Source organism: Macrobrachium rosenbergii, chromosome 4 (genome assembly GCF_040412425.1).
Source record: "Macrobrachium rosenbergii isolate ZJJX-2024 chromosome 4, ASM4041242v1, whole genome shotgun sequence".
Lineage (NCBI taxonomy): Eukaryota > Metazoa > Arthropoda > Malacostraca > Decapoda > Palaemonidae > Macrobrachium > Macrobrachium rosenbergii.
This window is the reverse complement of record NC_089744.1, coordinates 77,658,839-77,681,016: the sequence shown is the minus strand read 5'-3', so window position 1 is coordinate 77,681,016 and position 22,178 is coordinate 77,658,839. Positions and strand designations below refer to the sequence as shown.

General features: G+C 37.6%; 1 protein-coding gene across 1 annotated transcript in view; it reads left to right on the top strand.

The window, feature by feature from the left end:
• The window catches only part of LOC136836617 (atypical protein kinase C-like), a 289,297-nt gene extending 267,153 nt beyond the window's left edge, over positions 1-22,144 (top strand). Inside the window, 4 exon segments of the mRNA XM_067101084.1 lie at positions 8,358-8,527; positions 14,874-14,989; positions 17,482-17,624; positions 18,190-22,144. Of these exon segments, the coding sequence (XP_066957185.1) occupies positions 8,358-8,527; positions 14,874-14,989; positions 17,482-17,569 (374 nt within the window). The 3' untranslated portion in view covers positions 17,570-17,624; positions 18,190-22,144.
• The last annotated feature ends 34 nt before the right edge of the window (positions 22,145-22,178 follow it).

The window sequence follows — 22,178 nt, the reverse complement described above, 5'->3', positions numbered from 1 at the left end:
GGTTTGTCGGACCCACGCTGGTTGTGCGGTCCGCCTGGATGACCTGATTGTTTGGCACCCTGATGGTTGTGAGGTTTGCTTCGCTCTCTGCACAACTGTCCAGGATGAGTTGGTAAGTGACAGTCTTTACATTACTCTTGCTTTATGCTCCTCATATTGTATATTATACATTGTTTATGAGTTCCCGAATGGTTTTCGTCCTTAGCTAATTGTTGGTTTTCTTACAGGCGGATGAAACTTCCAAGAATCTGCCTTGGAATCCCTCCGGGCCTGGGTGGCTGGGTTTGGAAGGAACGTTCGTCGGGAAGCCCTACGTCCTCGGCCTTCTAGGTTGAGGACTTACTCTACCCGGCGCACGGGTGGCGGCCGCAGTGCCTGAAGATCTGGCCACCCCTATCATCCAGCAGATCCGGGATGAGACCCAGCCACCCCAAGCGGATATCCTCTACGCTGAGGTCTCGGAGGATGTTGCCGCCATTAATCTCAACCTGGAACCGATGAATGTAGAGCAGGACCAGGTGGTAAGTGGTGAGGTAGGTGAGGTTGTTGGGGCGGGCCCCCCTTTATTTGACTCCCCTGCTTCATCTATTTCTTCTTTTGCAGGCTTTGTGAAGTCTTCCTCCTTGGGTGATAGAGCTCCATCTGCTATCCCCAAGTTGAAGTTGAACTTCATGGAAGGCGAAGGGCTTCAAGTCCTCGTCTTCCAAGAAGGCATTGCCCTTCCCCCCGTCGAGGCTAAGGTCTCAGGACCTGTAGCCTCCGGGAGCAAGTCTGGTTCCTCCAGCAAAGGCGCGAGTAAGAGGGCTGCAAAACCAAGCCCTCTCGCCAACCTGCTTCGATGCAGAGGCCTTTGCTAATCAGCTTTATAAGCGTTTTACGGAGGACCTGGATTCGAGATTTAGCGAAATCTCTGAGAAGTTGGCCAGTCATGATAACATACTGGCGGGAATGGCTCACCCACCCCCAGCCGAACCACAGTATGTTATCCCCGACACTGCGGACCTCCGCCCGTTCGATGTCGGTAACCCTTGGCGATTCGCTCTCCGGGCCATCAACATGATGGCAAGCTGACTCTTGATGGTCTTGGCACGAGGCGGTTGGAGGAATTGGAGTTCTTCCCCCGATCTCCTGCCCCCTTACCCAGGCTTCGTGAGGCTCACGGAGGAAGCTTGGATTCGGTCAGACAAGGTTCCTAGGAGACTGTCATCGTCCCCTAGGGACCAAGCTCAGTCGGCTCTCCTGCGCACTCTGGCGGAGTGGCAGGCAGATAACACGAAGTTGACTCCTTTCAAGGGAACTTTGCCATGTTTGCCCTGGGAGACAACCTTCCACCCCCTGCTTGGACAAAGTCGCTCTGGCTACGGCCCGGCGTGCTGATGGTAATCCGTTACCTCAGCTAAGGGAGACAGACCCTACTTCCTGGTATTCCCAGGAAGTAATGAGTTCTGGTCAGACGCCCGTCCACTTTGCACGGTCGGAAGCTGGACCCCCTCTGCGCTTCCACGCAGTTTAGCGAGCAGCTCCCCAAGCTGCCGGAAGCTCTTTGAAAGCGGAGTTTGATGCTCGGGTTAAGTTAGCCCGGTCGTTGAACTCTGTATGCCTTACTGAAGCTACTGCCGTCTCCTGCTCGGACAGGCCTTCTTTCAGGTTTTGGCTAAGTCCTTGCTGGCAGGTTTCCAGTCTGACTTATCTGAATTTATCATGGCCAGACTGGAATGTAGGAAGTTCATCTTCGCGATCGACTATCCGTCCGCGAGCCTAACAAGCTCGTGAAAAGCTCGATCTGGGGACCTAACCTCTTCCCTGAAGAGGAGGTCACGAGTGTTATGGCCGAGGCTACGGGCCAACCAAAGTCTTCGTTCTCGCTGGGGTATTTTGCCTACAAGCGTAAGACCCCAGAATCGGCCGGCCCCAATCGAGAGGAGGTAAACGCTTCAGGAGGCATAAGAGCCCCCCACCACCAGGCGGTAGTCAAGCCGTCCCGGTCTCGGCAGTGGCACAGCCTTCCACTTCTAAGGCTCACCCCCAACAGTATGTGCTGGTCCAACCAGCTGCACCCTCCTATGTGGCCTCACCGGCATACAACCCCACATATGAGGGCGTGGTTATTTTCACGGCCTTAATAGGGTTGCAAGGGGAGGAAGAGGCAAAGCCCCTCATAGAGGAAGCCCAACACCACCCCAAGGGAAGACCTGGACGTGGTAGGGGAATAAACCCGCTCCCTCCCACTGAGAGAACACAGGTAGGCGGTCGCCTGTTTTGGTTCAGGGACCAATGGACCTTCAGCCCTTGGGCACACAGCATTGTGTCCAAAGGCCTGGGATGGAGCTGGATCAAAACCCCTCCTCCTCTAACCAGGTTTTACCAGCCACCCACAGCAATCCTAAAGGATTATGTGACAGAATTGCTCAACAAACGAGCAATAAAGAAAGTAAGGCACCTAAAGTTTCAAGGCAGGTTATTCACTGTTCCCAAAAAAGACTCCGATCAGCAAAGAGTGATCCTGGATCTGTCGCGTCTAAATCTCTACATAAAATCGACAAATTTACGCATGCTTACCACGGTAGCTCAGGCACGGACTCTACTTCCGGCGTGGAGCCGTCACCACCTCTGTCGATCTTTCAGGCGCTTATTATCACGTCGGTTGCGCGGAACTTCTCTCAGTTCCTCGGTTTCAGACTCGGGAATCAAGCCTACTCCTTCAGGGTCATGCCCTTCGGTCTGAACATTGCGCCCAGGATATTCACAAAGCTGGCGGACACGGTAGTACAGCAACTCCGGTCTCAGGATATCCCTAGCAGCATATTTGGGCGATTGGATAATTTGGGCACCAACAGTTCCGGAGTGTCAGAAAGCCCGCGTCCATAGTCATCAGTTTCCTGGAGTCGCTAGGTTTCCAACTGAACAGAGAAAGTCCGCCTGACTCCGAGTCCCGGTTTCAGTGGTTGGGCCTCCAATGGGATCTGTCATCTCACACGCTGTCCCTTCCGCCTCCCAAGAGGAAAGAGATAGCATCTCTCACCAGGAGATTCCTCAAAAATCCATCAGCATCCGCCGGTCCCAAGAAAGGGTTCTTGGGTCTCTTCAGTTTGCCTCAGTGACAAACCTGCTGTTAAAAGCGAAGTTAAAAGACATAAACAGAGTGTGGCGGAGTCGAGCCAATGTCAAGCTCAGAGACAAGGTCTCCTCTATCCCTAAATCTTAAAGACAAGGTTGCGACCTTGGGCCTCGGTCAAAGGCTTGTCAATACAGTTCCGCTTCAATTTCCCCCTCCGGCACTAGTAGTTCACACAGACGCTTCCTTAAGCGGCTGGGGGATATTCACCAAAACAAAAGTACAAGGAACGTGGTCCACAATGTTTCAGCAGTTCCATATAAACACCCTGGAAGCTATGGCGGTATTTCTAACTCTGAAGAAAATCCGCCCCCCCACCGGATTCATATCAGGTTGGTATTGGTTTCAGCGAGTGGTAGTTCATTGCATCAACAGGGGCGGCTCCAAATCAGGCCGAGTAAACCAAGTAATGGTTGCTATCTTCTCCCTGGCCCGAACAAGCACGGCTGGCACCTGTCAGCCACCCACCCTAGCGAGGGTGCGGAACGTGGTGGCGGATTCCCTGTCCAGGAATGCTCCGTTGGAGACGGAGTGGTCCCTGGGCGTGGAATCTTTCAAGTGGATTTGCCGCCGGGTTCCGGGCCTCCAAGTGGATCTGTTACAACGGAGAGCAACTTCAAGCTCCCTGTTATGTGGCCCCCAACCTGGACCCTCAGGCGTTACGCCATAGACGCGCAATGACAGTAGATTGGAACAGCTGGGAGAAGATTTATCTTTTCCCCCAATAAACTTACTGCTGAAAGTTTTACACAAACTCAGGACATTCAAAGGTCAATTAGCCCTAGTAGCTCCCTATTGGCCGAAGAGCAATTGGTTCCCTCTTCTTCAGGAACTGGGATTACGGTCTTCGGATTCCCAAGCCCATTCTGACTCAGACAGTACAAACCAAGACTGTGTCAGCTTCCTCAAGAATTCAGAATGCCCTAGTTTTATGGACTTTATAAAATTCGCAGCTCAAAAGGAGCGAACATTGACCCTGTCAACACTCTGTTTTTAGAATCAGATAAAAGAGATTCTACTATTAGACAGTATGACTCAGCAGTCAAAAAAATTAGCCTCCTTCCTAAAAGCATCTGAAGCCAAAATCATGACAGCTAATTTAGGAGTTTCTTTCTTTAGATCATTGTTTGAGAAAGGCCTAGCTCCGGCCACTATTACCACAATCAAGTCAGCATTAAAGAAAGTATTTCTTTACGGCTTTAAAATCGACCTCACAGATTCCTACTTTTCATCTATCCCCAGAGCATCGCCGTCTGAGACCAGTATCACGCCCACAGTCTGTTACGTGGTTTCTCAATGGCGTCCTTAAGTTAGCATCAGAGATGGATAACTTTCATTGCTCTTATCAGGATCTGTTAAGGAAGACTTTATTTTTGATTAGCTTGGCTTCAGGTGCTAGAATCTCAGAGCTGTCGGCTCTCACTAGAGGTGATAATTATGTGAACTTCCTCCCTTCTGGAGAGGTCCTCCTTTCCCCTGACCCTAGATTTTTAGCTAAGAAACGAAGACCCACAGGACAGGTGGTCTCCTTGGAAGGTGGTGCCCCTTCCTCAAGACCAGTCTTTATGTCAGTTTATACACTTAAATCTTACCTTTTAAGAACTCCACAGAGTAAGTCGGGTCCTCTTTTTATCAGGGAGAAAGGTGGTACTCTTTCACTAAATGCTATAAGACAACAAATTTTATATTTCATTAAACAGGCCAACCCAGATTCAATCCCCAAGGTTCATGATATTCGAGCAGTTGCTACTTCCATTAATTACTTTCATAATATGGACTTTTCGGAGTTATGTAAATTCACAGGTTGGAAATCACCTCTAGTGTTTAAACGCCACTATTTAAAAAAACACTCGAAGCCCTGAAATTTTCTACCATAGCTGTGGGAAGTGTCATCTCCCCACCTTAATTAATCATATCCTTGTCCTTTCCTTTCCCCCCCCCCGCCTGCCTCATTTACTTTTCTGCTTATTCTCTGGTTGATTATACCTCACTGCCTGGCTCCTCATATTGATGTTTCTTGTACCTGTTGATGGAAAAAAGCGTAATCTGACATGCCATGATTGTTTCTCTTGTGGGGTACTGGACAGTTTTTATTTGGCTCCATTACCCCAGATGAATGTATATATTAATGCTAATTGATTTTGTCTCTTACGTGTTTAGCCTAAGTTTATGTGTATAGTATTAAGGTTATATTTGCAGTTGTTTTGTGCACTTTTCATGTTTCACCTTGCTTTAAGTAATTTTAAGGTTTTTTGGGGCTTTTTCTCCGTCGTGCCGGGGACCTGCCCATGTTTCATAGTATTAAGTTGTTTAATGTGCCTTAGATTTAATATGCCTTAGTCTTAGTGTTCTTGCTACGGAAGAGATTGCTTTAATTAAAATTATTTTGGTAAAACTTTTGCCTTTTCTTCAGATTACCTCTCCATTTCTTTTTCCTGGTAGTTGCAGCCTTGGCATGATTCTCTATCACGATTTCACCGGCTGACACGGGACTGGACTCAGAAAAGGGATTTTGACAAAGGAAAAATCTATTTCTGAGGAAGGTCCCGTGTCACCCGTGACCCTCCCCTGCATTACCTATACTCTCCCCCTCTTGCACATGCCAAGTCAGGGTTAGTGCTAGCATGGAATGAGGTAGGTGGCGCTGGTGTCGCCGTCCTGGCGGTGTTTGGTGTGGGGGCTGTAACGGCTCACCGCTCCGTTCGGGGGGTTTTGATAGGAGAGATCTTTGAGTAGGTTTCCGTGGTAGTGGTAATTCACTCACCCCTTCTTATACCGACGCCTTCCTGGAAGACGCCGACTGGGGGTAGTAACCCCAGCTTTCCTGAAAGCTCTTTTTCTCTGGTATATCTAGCAAGGTTATACCTAGAAATTCGTGCTGTAATGGAATTTCACCGGTGACACGGGACCTTCCTCAGAAATAGATTTTCCTTTGTCAAAATCCCTTTTTAGGCCAATTTTAAAGTTAAATATACCATTGGAAAGAGGAAGGAAAGACGAATATTTTTGGGGGGCTAGATTTTTTCTCTGGGTGACGAGGAACCCGTGATAATCAAATTATACAAATTTGGGGGGAAATCCCCCCCTCGCCCCCATCCCAAAAAAAAGGAAAAATAGAACTCTTCCCATGATTTTTTCCTACTATGATATACTTTGTGTGTATGAAGCCGCATTGCAATAGCTCTAAAAATGAAAGAGGAGAAACATTAATTTTTTAATTTTTTTTTTTTTTTGCATTTTTAATAAAATCCAAAATAATCATCCAATCACTCTCAAATTTTTTCTGGAATATCACCTTATATATATGTATAACATAAAAGTTTCATAAAAATCGGAGCATTATTTCTATATAAGCGTGCGCTCCCCTTTAGGTTCCTTGCAGCATCCCTGCGGACCTAAGTTGCAACTCCTTCATTCCTTTTGCTGTACCTCCATTCATATTTTCTTTCTTTCATCTTGCTATCCACCCTCACCAAACAATTATTTCATAGTGCAACTGTGAGGTTTTCCTCCTGTTATACCTTTCAAACCTTTCTACTCTCAATTTTCTTTTCGGTGCTGAATGACCTCTTAGGTCCCAGTACCTTTGGCCTAAATTCTATATACGTATAGGATTTAAACATTATATCAACTCTATTTTTCTCTAGGTTATCTAGTTTTCTCCTGTTCATATCTTTTTCCTTTTCATTGCTTTATTAACAGTATATTCAATCAGTTCATTATTTGCCTGCTTTATACATACAGAAACTAATAGGGAGAGTGAAAGTAAAATCTTGGATAATGACAGACTGTATTTCTTGGAGCAAGAAGATACATTTCTGTATTTACAGTGCCATCCTCATCCATCATAGTACTTGGTTTGGATAAGTAAAAAGATTGCAAAGGGCGACAGCAGAAATGTACATGCTATTGTTTCAGATAATCAGGAAGATCAGAAGTAATATACTGGAATAATTATAAGTAAAGAAACAAATGAACTGTATGATTAAATATGCAAACGAACTGGGGCCAGAAGATTTATCCTAAATTTAAGACTGCAGGTTTGTTAGCTGTGAAAAATAAAATTAATTCTAAAATTTGTCATGTTCACAAATTAATTTAAAAATTTGTCATCATAGAATGAAACAAATAAAGTCAACTAATTCTGTTGATACCATAGTACTGTATAAGCAGAATCAGCCATCTTACTACATATATCCTTGTCAGTGTGAAGCATGATTGCCTGACTTTTAGAGCTCCCTTTTATTCAAGAATTAATTCCAGTTAATCTTCATATTTATATTTTAAGATGAGCCTGCTTCATGCTAGTCCCTATGATTATTAGAAGTTTAAATTACTTTTGGATAAATAGAATGCATATCAGGTAATACAGTACTGTATATCATCAGTAAATTTAACAGCTGAACCTAATGTTAACCCCCACCATATGATTAATAGTTAAAGATTAATTTTTTTTAAATGGAAGCAAATTTTAGCTTTAATGTATTTAAACTGCATTTAGCACACATAGTAATATCTATTGTTAGTCAATACCTGTATATTTTATTGTGTTTAGTGAAGTTATTTGTGATTCAAAACTAACATATTAAAGAGAATTGATAATACTCATTTTATGGTTATATTATCAAATCCAGATTTATATATTTATATATTATTAAGGCCACAGTGCACCCAGTAGATCCTTGTATAGCAATGTCAAAAAGGTATTGAAATCAAATTTAGTCAGCATATGTTACCAAACTAGTAGATGTGTACGGTGCTGCGTTATGGTTAGCGGTAGAGTGGTAGGGTATTGTTTCCATCAGTTTATTTAACCAGACCATTGAGTGAAGATGTTATTATAAATGTTTCAACAATGCCCCCAAGTCACATTTCTAAACTATAATAGAGTTTCCTGAAGGATCTGTTCATAAGTGAAGGTTAGTATTGGAGCAGAATAAAGTTAAAGATGTTGGACAGCTTTGTGAGAAGCGACCAAAGTAAACGGATGAAAAGTTAAAGGTAGAAAGTACTTCACCTCTGGCCTAAGGATGCTGCAAAAACCATTTTGTACCTTTTACAGTGTGTCTTACAAATTACACTGTGGGTGGTACCCCACCAGAGGGAAGTATTTAAAAAAATATTAGGTCTTTCTGAAGGGCATTTCTATTTAGTTTTTATGTATTTATAAGGTACTATCAATTTATTTTGGCAACACATGCGCAGTAAAACATTGTATTAAAACATGGAACTTTATTTACAGTCATCTTGGAACGACCAATTCGTATTCCTCGTTCTTTGTCGGTAAAGGCAGCAGCAATTCTGAAAGGTTTCTTGAACAAAAATCCTATTGATCGTCTTGGATGTCATCCAGAAACAGGGTTTACTGATATTGTCACACATCCATTCTTCAAAACCATTGACTGGGAAATGGTGAGAATTCATTATTAATTTTACTTGTATCAGTATGAATGACATTTGCCTGTAAGAAAAGTTTGAAGCACTTTGCTACTAGCTAATGTAAGATTCCTTTTGTTACAATTATTTAACATGTTTTTGTAAAAGTTAATGATTGGAAATTAATATTTTTCGTAATCTTATTTCATTGCACGTTATCTTGCAACAGTTATACGATGGTCATCTTGGTGTAGAGATCTCTTTTGATTAAGAGAAACTCATTCATTTCGTATACTTATATTTCAGGCACCATTTTTATGAAAACAAGGAAGTGTTGGGTGTGACATACTGTATAAAGTGCATATCATTCCAGCGCAGATCATTTACCACTTGGATTATGAATTAAAAAAAAAAATTGTAACTCAAACATGTGTAGCATGTTGTGATATTTTATTCATTAATGATCATTTTTGTTGGTATTTTATGTGCTGTTTAGACACTGGAACACTTTTAACCCCATTCTTTTCTGTGGTTAAAACTCTTGGGGAAAATAGCTATTATTGTACTTTTCCATATATCTGTCTTTTTTTTTTAATACAGAGTTCAAGGTGTTGACTAAGGTTACTTTGCTTGCCTTGGTTCCCTACTGTAAGACAGTGAAAATTTGGGATATAAATAATATCAGCAACCTAATTTTAACCATAAGATTACCCTTGCTGGCCTTGGTATTATTGTAGTTGCTGTTAGAAAGTCAACAGTCTTTTCATATAGGTTCAGAATGTTGAGAGTCAATGACCTTCACTCTGAGACATACTGAATGTCAACTATTTAAAAGTTTTATTTATGCCTGGTTTTAACATATTAACATATTCAGGACAAAAGGTCTGTGCCTACCTTTAGCTTTCAAAATCCTGTTGTGGCTCTCTTTCTGTTGGCCACCTAAGGCCTCTGGATTTTTTGATACTCAAATATCTTTTTGACATACAGAATCTTGTGATAGTGTTATCTTGATTGTGATTATGAAAGTATTCTTGGTGGATGTTTCTCTTTGGCCCACTTTCCTTTATTTTGCATATTTATTTTTCATACAAGAGAAATCAACAATAGAGGCATTCTTTATAATGATGGTACTAATACAGAAGTACTATGTGGTCTTAAGAATGCATTTGTCAGAGTATTGAGAGAAGCAATTTAAAGGTGAAAGCAGAAGCTACAGAGAGAGAGAGTTGCCCACGTTTTTATGCTGAGCTCACTAACCTAAAAACCATGCAAAATTACTTCAGTTAAAACATGAAATGCTGAACAAAAACAAATGATTCAGGTGATATTTATCTTGATGTAGACCATACTGTATGTGACTGTGGTGTTTACTTTGCATCCTGAGCGTTGAAGTTTGCTAGTCACATTTTCAGATAGGTAAGAATTACTGAAATAGATTTTAAGTGATTTTTCAGGTTGGGCGCATCCCTATTAGAAAATAAAGGGAAGCTAGTATTTTGACCTCTATCTGTCAACTTTGACAGTTGTCCCCAAAAGGAATGAAGCCTTTTTGTCATTTGTGTGAAGTAGATAATAAAGGAATAATAACTGAACTCTATTTCTTTCAGTTTGTTATTTGGATGCGTCTTCTGATGGAGGTGATTAAAGGAATACTTTAGAAATAAAAGTGACTTAGAATAATCATTTATTTAATTATTTTCAGCTGGAAAGGAAGCAAATTCCTCCACCATACAAACCACGGGTTGATGGAGAACGGGATCTTGAAAACTTTGATCCCCAGTTTACGGCTGAGCCTGTACAGTTCACGCCAGACGATCAGTAAGTCCAGGGGTGACTTGTGAATTGTGGTTGAATCATGTAGCCCTTATTTTACAATGCCTCTCCGTGTATCGTGTGGTTTGATCGTTTTTGGTGGACGGGGAAACGTCTTAAACCAGCTGGAGCCTTGGGTTTCCCTTTCCTTAAGTTTGACCTAATGTCCATATTAATTGTAGTTGTGCTTGAGCAGCATGGGATGCATAATGTTTTAAGTTATTGCCTGATGTTATAAGTACTGTATGATGCTTGTAAAGCCAAAGTAATATATTTAAACTTTGTTTTAAGCATTAAAATATAACATAATTTCCCATACTACTTGAGATATCCTTGTTTGCCTTCCTTTGACACCCTGTAAACAAATAACGCTCATTTGAAGAGGCTTGTTGCAGATGGTGAGCTAACCTGCCTTTCCTGTTGGTATCCTGTTGAATGCAGAAGATAATGGATGTTTCTGATTGTAATAACTGTACCCAAATTTGCTTTGGGGAGTTGTAGTAGCTCTTGATGCCAGAAATGCCACAGAATTGTGCAGGGTATTTTGATGCAGAATGAAGTTGTTACCAGAGGATGTAGTGCATTTGTATGGTAAAGCATGCAGTCCTGTTTTTTCAAGTAAGTAATATAGTGTTGGAGGCGAGTAGTTCATTGCCCTGTACTGAGACAAGAAGAAGATGGAGTAGAATTTGTGTTCATCATAGGATAAACCCGTGATGATGTCTTAGAGTAGTCAATAGTTGCTACTGTAGTTGTTTACATTCTGTACTTGGATCAGTAATTTCTAGACACTCGGTTACTGAATTTCTAGAAATTTATCATTCTTTCATCTCAAACCCATTAAGTACTTAACATAGCATACGCGTGCACCTGAATCCCAAATACATGATTCCATTGAAAGAAGGAAAAAAAGATGATGAGGTGGCTAGGGTAGATTGGTACACATAATGTTCTCATAGGTCCTCATTTGTACAGATCACTGTGTGTGTGTCAGATGGTAATTTTTTTTAACTAAATCTCCCCCCTCCTGTTGCTCCTGGATCTGACTACACAGAGTGATTAAATTAACTTATGTGACTGAAGTGAATGTTACAAAGTGCCTTGCACCAATGTTAGCCACCTGACCATCATTTTCTTCAAGTGGAATGGTGTTTATGGGATTTGTGTTTCATGTATGAATATGTTATGTGAAAGTAATTTGCTAAGCATTGAAAACAGATATTGATGTTACAGAGTTTTTGGTTGGATTTTTGCCACCATATACATTTTGGTTTTTGAACTTGTACCCAGGGTTTTTTCTTTGCTTGATGTATTTTTGCAAATTGCATGAGGGAACATAAGATTTTAGTAATTTGAAAATATGCCCTGGACAGAAATTTCAGAAGATTGTAGTTCATGTAATTGGACACATCTGAACCATTGTTTTCCTTCCATATAACAGTACATGTATTCCCAGAGATATTCTCAGCAGAATACAGACAGCCACGAGGAAGTAACATGATTAGTGACCATTTTCCTCCATCCTTCTAGAGTAATATTAAGATCAGTGAAATCAATAGCAGGCATATTAGCAAAATTTGAAGTGAATGTTTCTACCCGTCAAGGCTCAGCCCCAAATTTTGACTGTTTATCATAGAAATGGAGGTAACTTTAAATGGGGTGTAGAAATGGAGGACTTTGTGATCAGCCTTAAGCAGACAGCAGGAGTGGGTAAAGTCATAAACATGCTGAAAATAATGAAGAGTTGAATAGAGAGCAATTGAAAGTAGTCAAGCAAAGCAAAGCTTTTATGGTGCCTGGAAAGTGGGTACTGTGAGAAAGATGTGGTGGGGTGAATTCAGCACTCTCTTGTATCAAATGTACAAGTTGGTCTCATGCATTACACTGCAAGAGATACTCAAAGAAATATTGAGATTTATTCTGTTGCATAGTTGGAAAGAATGAACTTTCTTAACTTTTGATGTTAGAAATTGTTTCAAAATAGTTTTAATTATACTACAAAATTGTTTCAAAATAGTTTCAATAAATATAATTGGATTGTAAAATAAATATTGTAATACAAATGAGAGGACAGAGGCTCTCTCCTTTGCACATTGTTAGATGTTTTTTATAGGAATAAGACTCTCCAACAAGAAATATCTTGTTTATCTAAAACAATGCTAGAGCTGTTACTTTTGGGGCTTTAAGATGCATCTTTAGTGAGGACTGATCCAGTTTTCAACTTAATCTCGTATTGAATGATTTATATTCTTTTGCATTCAACATTCACAGTTCAATTGACAAAGTATGGTTGAAAGTTTGGTGAATAACAAATTACGGTATACTTTTATATGTTCATGCTGACGTAGTTGGTGTGTGATGGGAAAAGTAAAAGAAATGCAGAGTTGCTATACCACTGGTGTGCATTATTCTGGAATTATCATAATGTCTTAATGTTTAGCTAAGCAAATTGCTTCAGATATTGTTAGCTGAGCTGTGTATGTTTCTGTAAATATTTGTTTTCATCGCAAACCCATTGCTTATACAGTACAGCCTTTTTGTGCATCATGTGAAAGTCCCAGGCTCTCCTCCACATAGGTTAGCACTTGCTCATATTGTTCCCCAAAATCCTCAACAGTTACCTGCTTCACTTCATATGTGCCTATGAGCAAGTTAACAATTTACTTTATTCCCTAGACTTTTTGGATTGTATTCAAGCTTGCTGTTTCATTTTATATCTTCATTTTTGTCCTTGTATTCAGTATCTTATTTGTATGCATCAATTTACTAACATCCTGTTAGTCAATTTACAGCTGTTTTCAGTGATTGCTACCTGTTTTGGCCCTCACCAGTTTTCCTAGCTCATTTTGTTTTATTTTCAGCTTCTGTTGATTATTTTGGTCTTTAACAGGGCTGTGGTATATCCATGGTGTTTTTCATTTTCTTTTCATATTTTTTCAGTTTTGGCACTAGTTATTATCTATTTTAACTAGTTAGCCTTTGAGTTCTTGGAAATTGCTTGTCCCTGTTTTTGCTATTTATCATATTTGGTTTCAAGACTTATTCTTATGTTTACTATCAAGTGCCAGCTTTAAGTATAATAGTAGGCTAAGTGTTTTATACTAAGTTTTGTTCTTACCTTCCTCTTTTTGCATTTTATAGGTGGTGTTAGGATGGTTTTTTGTTTCCTCTTCTTTGGCAAAAGTCTTGGTGTGCATGTGCATATTGCTAATTAATATTAACATTTTGTCAATATTTTCATTATACTTTTGTATAATTAAAATTTTGACAAAACATACTTTTGTGAAGTGTATTTTTCTCTGACCATTGGTGCTAAAACATTAAGAGCTTTTGGACTCCTCATATTGCGGCATCCCAGGAACTCCATCTGGTTCGTTCAGGCCCTTTATTCTAGTCGGGGTGGTGCCAGTATCTTAGTAAAGTGTTTGTGATGACACTGATTTGTTTTTAAACATTTTTTCAGACCCATTACTTCAAGCCTACCTCCCAGTCCCATTATTTATTCACATTTGTTTCAGACGCACATGAAGTGAAGCTGGTAAACATAAGGGATCTTGGGGAAACGTACACACACAAATCAACCTAGACGAACAGTTAATCTAACTAGTGTGGAAGTATGGTGGTTTCATACACAGCATGAAAAGGCAGTGTAAAGCTAATGGATTGGTATTGTAGAAAATTCATTAAAAAAAAATTAAATCATTGAAAGGCTTCTGAAATATTGATCTCAGTTGCAGGTAACAAAAACTTGGTATTTAAAAATCATGTATTTGGTTTAGAAAGTATAGAAAAATACATGTAGTCACTCATTTGATTGTTAATACTCATCATCCATGCATTTTAAGGAAATTTCAGAAACCTCTTCAGTGACATTATTAGTTGTCCTTGTTTATAAGAAAGAAAATTTTCCAGTTATTTTTGTGGTTGTGAATGTAATTGGCTACTAGGATTAAACAGCAGTGTTTTGTTAGGTGGAGTGTAAACCAGACTTAAAGCTGTTGTATTGAAGCATGTGTGATTTATTGTTATCTTTTTCATGCAATTTGAATGCTGTAGTTCCTGTGGTGTGTTCACATTACCCAAATTAGGCACAGATATATAGAGTATTCTCCTATGTGTAAACTTGATCCCTTTATATGTCTTGTAGAGCAGCTTCCATCTGGAAGAAGTTGAAAGCTTATAAGTAATAGTTGTCTTTTTTCAGAAAGCATTTGTTTATCAAATAACCAGTATGGTTACTTACAGTATTATTTATAGTAGATGTAGAATTGGTTTCAGAATATCCATTACACAACTGCTGCATTTTGGTACTAGACGGTGATAACTGCCTGAGAAACATTTGCTTGGAGCTACATTTTGTTTAGTGTACAGTATATCATTTCACAAGTATGTAAGAAGTTTATGCTACCATGATTATATTTCTGGCTTTCTGCATATAACAGGTACCAACTAAAATTTGCCTCCAGTACAGGTCTGCTATGAACATGCATAAATTGCTTGCCCTTTGTTGTAATTTTGGTTTAGGTGTTTGAGGTAGTGGTTGTGTATGTTTGCTTTATTGTTGTTCCAGCTGGAGCAGAGACAGGTTCCACCACCTTACCGCCCAAGGCTAGATTCTGAACGTGACTTGGCTAACTTCCCGCCAGAGTTCACGGATGAGCCTATTCAGCTCACCCCAGATGATGCGTAAGTACTGGGTCCTTCCCTGGCATGTGATGTAGCCTTACTTGAATGTTTCCTGGGATTAATATATTTGGGCTAGTGTTGGAAGGCATATCAAGTAAATGCATTTATGTTTGGTTTTTATGCTGAACTGTTTTGTAAAGGAGTGCATGTAGAAAATCTTTGTTTTTAAAGATTCAAGTTATTGTAAAAAAAATTATTTTGAACTGTATGTCTTTGAAGCACAAAATATTTATTTTGATTATAGAGTTATAGTGCTTAGCAGATTTCATGGTGTAGAGAAGTATTGTATATACAGTATTAAATTTAAAGATAAGAATTTCAGAGAAAAGACACGTGATCATGTAAGTACAGTATAATATACTGAAGGATGTTACATTTATGAAGGTGAAGCAAGTTCAGATTTTGGGGGGTAAATTCATCAAATGTACACAGTTGTGTTAGGAATTGCAAACATATTAAATCCATTGTCATTTAGCACTTGTTTACATCTTAGAGTGGTTGTCTTAGTGCTTTTTCATTCTTGATAGCCCAAATGAATTTGCAGTATATTTTTAAATTGGATGGTAAAATAACTATTCCTCATTTTGAATTTGAAATGCATTACAAATATACAGACAAGAGTAGGAATGTCAACTCCATTGTTAAGATTTTGATGCTGGCATGTTTAAATGAAGTATACAAAGGTGATGTATTCATGCAAAAGGTAGTAACTTCCATATGCCAGGTAGGTTACATACTTTTAGAGCTTGCTGATTTTCACTCCTTAAAATTGTGAATGGTTTTTATTTCTTTAAAGCCCTGAGAAACCTGGTTTATGGCTTTATGTTTTGTATTGGTGAGTATTGCTTGTAATTTTTACTCTCCATCCAAGATCAAGATGATTAGCAAATTACTGGTAGACTTGGGTTTTATATGGATTTCAGTACATTCATAAAGGTTAGAGGGGAAAGCTGCACTGCATGCTATCTCACCCAGTAAACTTTCAAGTATCTTGACATGTCTGATACTAGACCCAATCTCATCTGACTGAGGGCTCTTACAATATAGAGGAAGTTCGTAAATGTGTGGAAATTATTTTCTTTTGGCAAATGCCAAAGATGGTAACTTGGTTGAATACTTTTTTGTTTTGTTTTATGACATAACCAGAAAGAACTAAAGTTTAGAGAGAGTGTCTTTGTCAGAAGATTCCCCATGTTTTTTTTAGTATAACAAAAATAAAGAAGTTGAAAGCTGTTGTTAGATTTCCAAAAAGTGCAAAAATAGGTTGGAGGAGAATCGAAACACATATGCAGTCCAACATTGATTCACTTGATTTTTTTGGTGTCTGATAAATTGACCAAAGTGTGTCCATATTATGACAAACCGTAGATTTTACTCATACCTTATGGCCAGAATAGACTGGTGAAAACAAGATGGAAACAGAAATTAGGAGAAGAAAAAATTGCTTGGGCTAAATATCATAGGAAGTGATACACTTGCCTCTTGAAGGAGGGAAAATGAAAGCAGAAAGAGAATACTAAAGATTGACAGTGTGGTTGTGGTTTAGACCTGGCTGGGAGAGAGATGAAAGTAAATAAAAGGAATAACTTTATTGAAAATCAGTAAACTGTCATATGAGCTGCACCCAAGTTTGAAGGTTTCATTGTTATGCCTTGGCAGTATGTCAGTAATGAAAACTTCAGACTTGTTGGTTGTGACATCTGTTTTAGGCTGTTTGCATCTATATTAAAAGTTTGCATAAGCCCACCAAACAGCTCTCATCCTGCATGGAGTTTTGTGTGCAAGTAGGAGTGACTGCTATATGGGTGATACTTCTTTTTCAAGAAATTTGAATGTAAAAAAATGTTTTTCTTTTTACTTAGACCCCCTTTCTTCCTATCCTTTCTTTGCAGAGATCTAGATGTAATATAGTTGTTGTTGGTTTATTTTATTGGTGTAGATTTTAAACTAAGAAATACCTAATCAGATATACAGTAAACACATGCATCCTTGAAGAGGTAATGCGACAAAGATAGTTTTCTTTATTTTGCATGTCTGTGTCCTTTAATAGGTCATTCAACAAAGATATGAAAAGTGTATTTGTTAATTGACCTTTCAGAAGATGTATGTATGCTTTAATAGGTCATTTATTCTTTAGGTCATTCAACACATTTTCCTAATATAAATATTTGTTACCTTTTAATTTGTGCAATACCAGTTCGTTATGTTCATTATAACTAGAAAGCCAAGCAAGCTTTACAGGTACAAATTGATTAACCTTAAAATGCCAAATAATACATACAATCATAGTATGGAAGATGAAGTGAAGAGGATATTTTGTTAGGTAAGGAACATGCAGAAGAAACAGCTTGATTCCTTCAGCAGCAAATATTACACAACTTTATTTTTTTTCTTCGAATTTTGATATGTAAATGTATGTTTGTCTCTCATACATTACTATTATTCATATCCATAGTTGAGTAAGATTGCTAAGTTTTATGCTTATTTTTCAGACGTGCTATTGAAAACATTGACCAAAGTGAGTTTGAAGGATTTGAGTATGTTAATCCTTTACTTATGAGTATGGAAGATTGTGTGTAGACGAGGGATTTTCACTGTGACTCTGCTGCCTGCAGCGTAGCATATCATAGTTTAGGTGAGTATATTTCAAAATCTCTGTTAATTTGTCATTGTTCATCAAACTGAATTTCTCATTGTAGTTTTCTGTAGACACCAGATATTTTCTTTGTCTTTTTATGGATTTTGTATAGTACAGTACAGTACAGTATATGGTTTCTATAACATTGAAACCATGTAATATTGTTTCTCTTAACTTGATTGTTTCTTCTTGTTAATTTTTTTTTCTTATTCTCATGTGATGACATGTTGCTTTCATGAGAAAATGTTCAGTGTGCTCTGTAACAGTGGTCTTTGCTGTTTTGCATTCAGAGAATGAATTTTACTAATATTTCTCGCACAGTAAACCACATAAGGCTTTTTTTTTGTTGATAAGGAAAAAATAAGTTTTATGATATTCGGGATTAGTAATGACTAGGACATGACTGTATATAACTGATCTTGAAAATCAGCATACAGGTAATCACTTTTAACCATTAATTTGGTTTGTGAAGCAAATTAAAAGAAAAATGGAAATAATTTGAATTACAGCTAAGTTACTGTTTCATTTACAGTACAATCTGTACTTTTTGTGCATTTTTCAGTATTTTCACATCTCATGGACTTCCACACCTTGATGGTAAAAGATCTTCTTCCACTGTCAGTCAGAAAGAAGTCATTGTCTCTGGTGGTATGACTAGCATTAGACACATGTCAGCTAAAAGATGCTAGTCACTCTAGATTATCTGCCATTTGGCCTCAGAGGAACTTCTCAGGCCAACATTGTAATTGTTAATAAGATGTTTATTTTTATGTGAAATATGTATGTGACCGAAATAGAGGGTTCTGTACAGCAATGTCTGTTAGGGTCTGTTTCACTGCAATTTATATTGAATATTAATGGACAGTAACTGCAGTTATGTTGTTGCACTTATGAGCTTGAACTTATATGGTGATCTTAATAATTATGTATAGAAGTATTTATAGGGTTTGTACGTTGACAGGGATTGGTAATTTTGTTTTAGAATTGACACAAAGTTCAGTATTGTATTTGAGATCCAGTAGGGTTTTCTGTTTTATCACAGATTGTACATATGTATACTGTCAAGTACTTTTTAAAGGATACTCCAGGTGAAACTATATTTTAGCTACCTTGTACATTTATCATGTGATTGAAATACTGTTATTCTATCCTGTACTTTAAAACCATATTGTGTAAAGAACAGTTGGTAAGCATACATTAAAATGAATTTCAAGAAAGACAGACATCATGATCAAAATTGGTTAACTATGAATTAGTAATTTACTGACATTCCATACTTTCAATTGAATATTTTTACCTAAATGGGTTTGGTAGCTTTACTGGAATGCATACTTTTTGCTGGAGATTGCAGCAGTGGAAATTTTTGTTGAAACACTTAGAAATACTAAATATTTTTTAAAACATGCCCTTTGCATTATAAGGTTTTTCAGTTAACACATTAGTACTGTATATTGATAATTTTGTACATAGTCTTTTTCAAGGACAGACAGGAATGCACAGGGATGGCTTTTACATTATTTTGGTATTTTTATAAGATATCAGTAATGTGTGAAATCTATTCATGATTGAGGTTTTCAGTTACTTTGACTTTCAGTTTTTGCACAAGGATGTGTAAATTTTCTGTGGCAACTAAACAGAATGTGCATTCCACTTATTTGTAAAATATATTTTTGCCCCTTTTGTGGGTGAAGGAGTAATATGCAGTGTTGATTACCATCGTGTAAATGGTCTTGAGCCTTGAGTGTCAGTATGCCTGTGAACATTCCATCAGACTGTAAATCTGTTGTTATATGCTTATACAGTCAGAGGTGCTTTATCACTGTGTCAATTGTGGATTAGTATCAGTGGTGGAATATGTGAAAGTTAAGTGTCATTTGTATATTAAACTTTACATACATTAAAATTTAACTATCTTAATTAAGGAAAGTCATTGATATTCAGTATATTTTATGAAATAATTTTAAAGTTATTATAATTGAGTTTTCAAGAGATATTTTGTGGTTTTAGAGGCTAAATGTTCAGTGTTTCAGGCTTGATTTTGTAGCATATTTGAATCATTCCATGCTAGCAACTTTCCATTTTACCTGTTATTTCATTTTCTCAAATTTATTTTTGTGCCTAAACTGTGACAGTGGTGCTACTTACTTTTTTCCTCTTACAGAGACCAAAGCATTAGTTTTGTTGCAGTTGCTGTGATAAAGTAATAATAAATATGCCATTTGAATTCTACTAAAATATATTTTTCTTTAAAATTGAGCAGCATCATCATATACAAAGGTCACTCTTCTTTGTGATTAAACTTTAGGCGGTTTTGAATTGCAACCACTGGATTAAGTACAGTAACTATTATTTTTTATAAATTTGGGTTAGCTATAACTAGAGGTATCCCTCCACGATTTACTTGTTCAAGACTTGCACTTAAAATTCATGTTTTCATATGGAATGGTCTAATGCCCAATTTTTCAGGCAACGCCTAAGTTAAAAAGAATAAAGGTAGATGTAAAACATTGTGATAAGTTTTTGGGACCAAGAGTAATTACTTTACTTTACTACTGTAGATTTATAGTCTTTTTTTCATTTACAGTATGTCATATTGGTTTGACTAGTTATAATATTGTTTTAGATTTAGGCTTACCATTGCATTCATTTTATCAAGCAGTTTCTTTAGTCAGCTTTTCAGTTTTGAAAGAAACTACTATCCTCAATGAAATTAATTACTTAGCATTTTATTGTCATACTGCAGCATTTTATTGTCATACTGCTGTCTTGCAACTAATTACATGTGGCAGGCCCCAGCTAACCAGCATGTGAGAACAAATCTTTGTTTCAGTGGACTGGTAAAGCTATCTTTTAATCAGCAGCTTTTTTGTGTGGATTGTATTAGTGTTTCTCAACTTACAATTTCAGCTGCTTTAATTGAAATCCAGAGAACTGTTTAAAGTAAAGAGTTCATCAGAAAACCCTAGTGATTATATTTTTAGTGCAAGTTACATCAGTTGTTAAAGTTGCAATTTGTAAGATTTGTTATAGGCATTAAACCATTTGTGCTAGTCTTCTGAGAGTTTAGTGTTAAGTCAGTGTTCAGGTTTAACTTTTAATATCCTAATACAGTACAGTAATTAGAATAGTGGCAGATTTAGTGCTGTTATCAAAATGAATTTAAATAAAATGATCTTGTGCTTACAGTAGATTGAAATATGAATACACTTAAATTTTTTTATACTGTCATGGTGCAAATTATGGGAATCATTGAATAGGAGAGAAGTTTTTTCCTGTGCACTAGAAATTGTGTGCTAAATTCCATTAAGTCCAATATGTTTCTTTCCACTGATACTAGGTCTTGTTACTTATGAATGAATTTGGAGTATATTTGTAGGGGCAGTCTTGGACAGTAGATAATTAAGAATGTGGAGTTTGAATACTTGTACAACATTTTTTTTCTTTTGTCAATTTCATTTTCACATAATTAGTGCTATTCATTGTCATCCCATATTGCCGAGGACAGTTAGTGTTGAAAAACCACAATTTCTCACTTGAGCAGATGGTTCTTTTCATGTTTGTTCAAAGTAAAGTTCTGTTCTGTGGGGTACCAAGTAGCTTCCTGAATCTAGTATGTGCTTCAGTTGATATCTATTGTATGTTTTGTTTTGTAGTGGACTGTTTAAAAAATAGGTTGGACAGTAAAGAACTTGAATATTTTGAGTCCAGGGATATACAGATTACTACTCCATTTTGTTTATGGTTTTAATAGAATCTTGCAAGACCATATATACATATATCTATATGTATATATATACAAGAAGGGAATTCTTTAGAAAAGGCAATTTGGAACAGAAGCTGTTTAATATTATTCGCTTAATCAAGCTAGTCAACTTTTCAGTTTTAGCAAGGAATGGTTGTAGTAACATATATCTTTTATTTTTTATGTTGAGAACATTTAAGCATTTTTTGGGTTCAACTTTGTTGCAAGAATTGAAATTTCAAATTTTTGTTTGTTGAGTATGGATGGATTGTTCCCTTTTATGTTTCCAGTTATAAAAACCTTTTCAGTAATATTATGAGAAGCCCTTTTGAAAGGGTGAAAAAGAGACCCCCAAAAATTGGAGAAAGTCAAAGAAACCAGTGATTTAAAATAATTAAGGTTTAAGAAATGTTTGGTTGAATTTATTTTTGATTCCGTTATATTTTTGATTCCGTTAATAAGGCTGAAATTATGTCAATCCCATATTTTTGGAGAAAATTTTATTTTATCGCAGAAAAATTGTCCTTTATTAGAGTTAAAAGCTTTGTGCTAATTATTGCCTACTGAAATCAGGTCGTAGGCAAAATTTTCTAGTTGTGTAATTTATTGAGGTCTTCAGCTCATTTGAAATATTCAGTTTGGTGAATGTTAGAAACTGAATAACTAACTTGAAAAGAGATCTGTTAGCAGGTTATACTATTTTGATATATGGCATAATTTTTAGGTACTGAAATATCCTGTGTATACAAAATTTACTAATAAAACTTTTCATTTATTTTTTTTTAAATATCCATTGAAAGGTCAAGAAA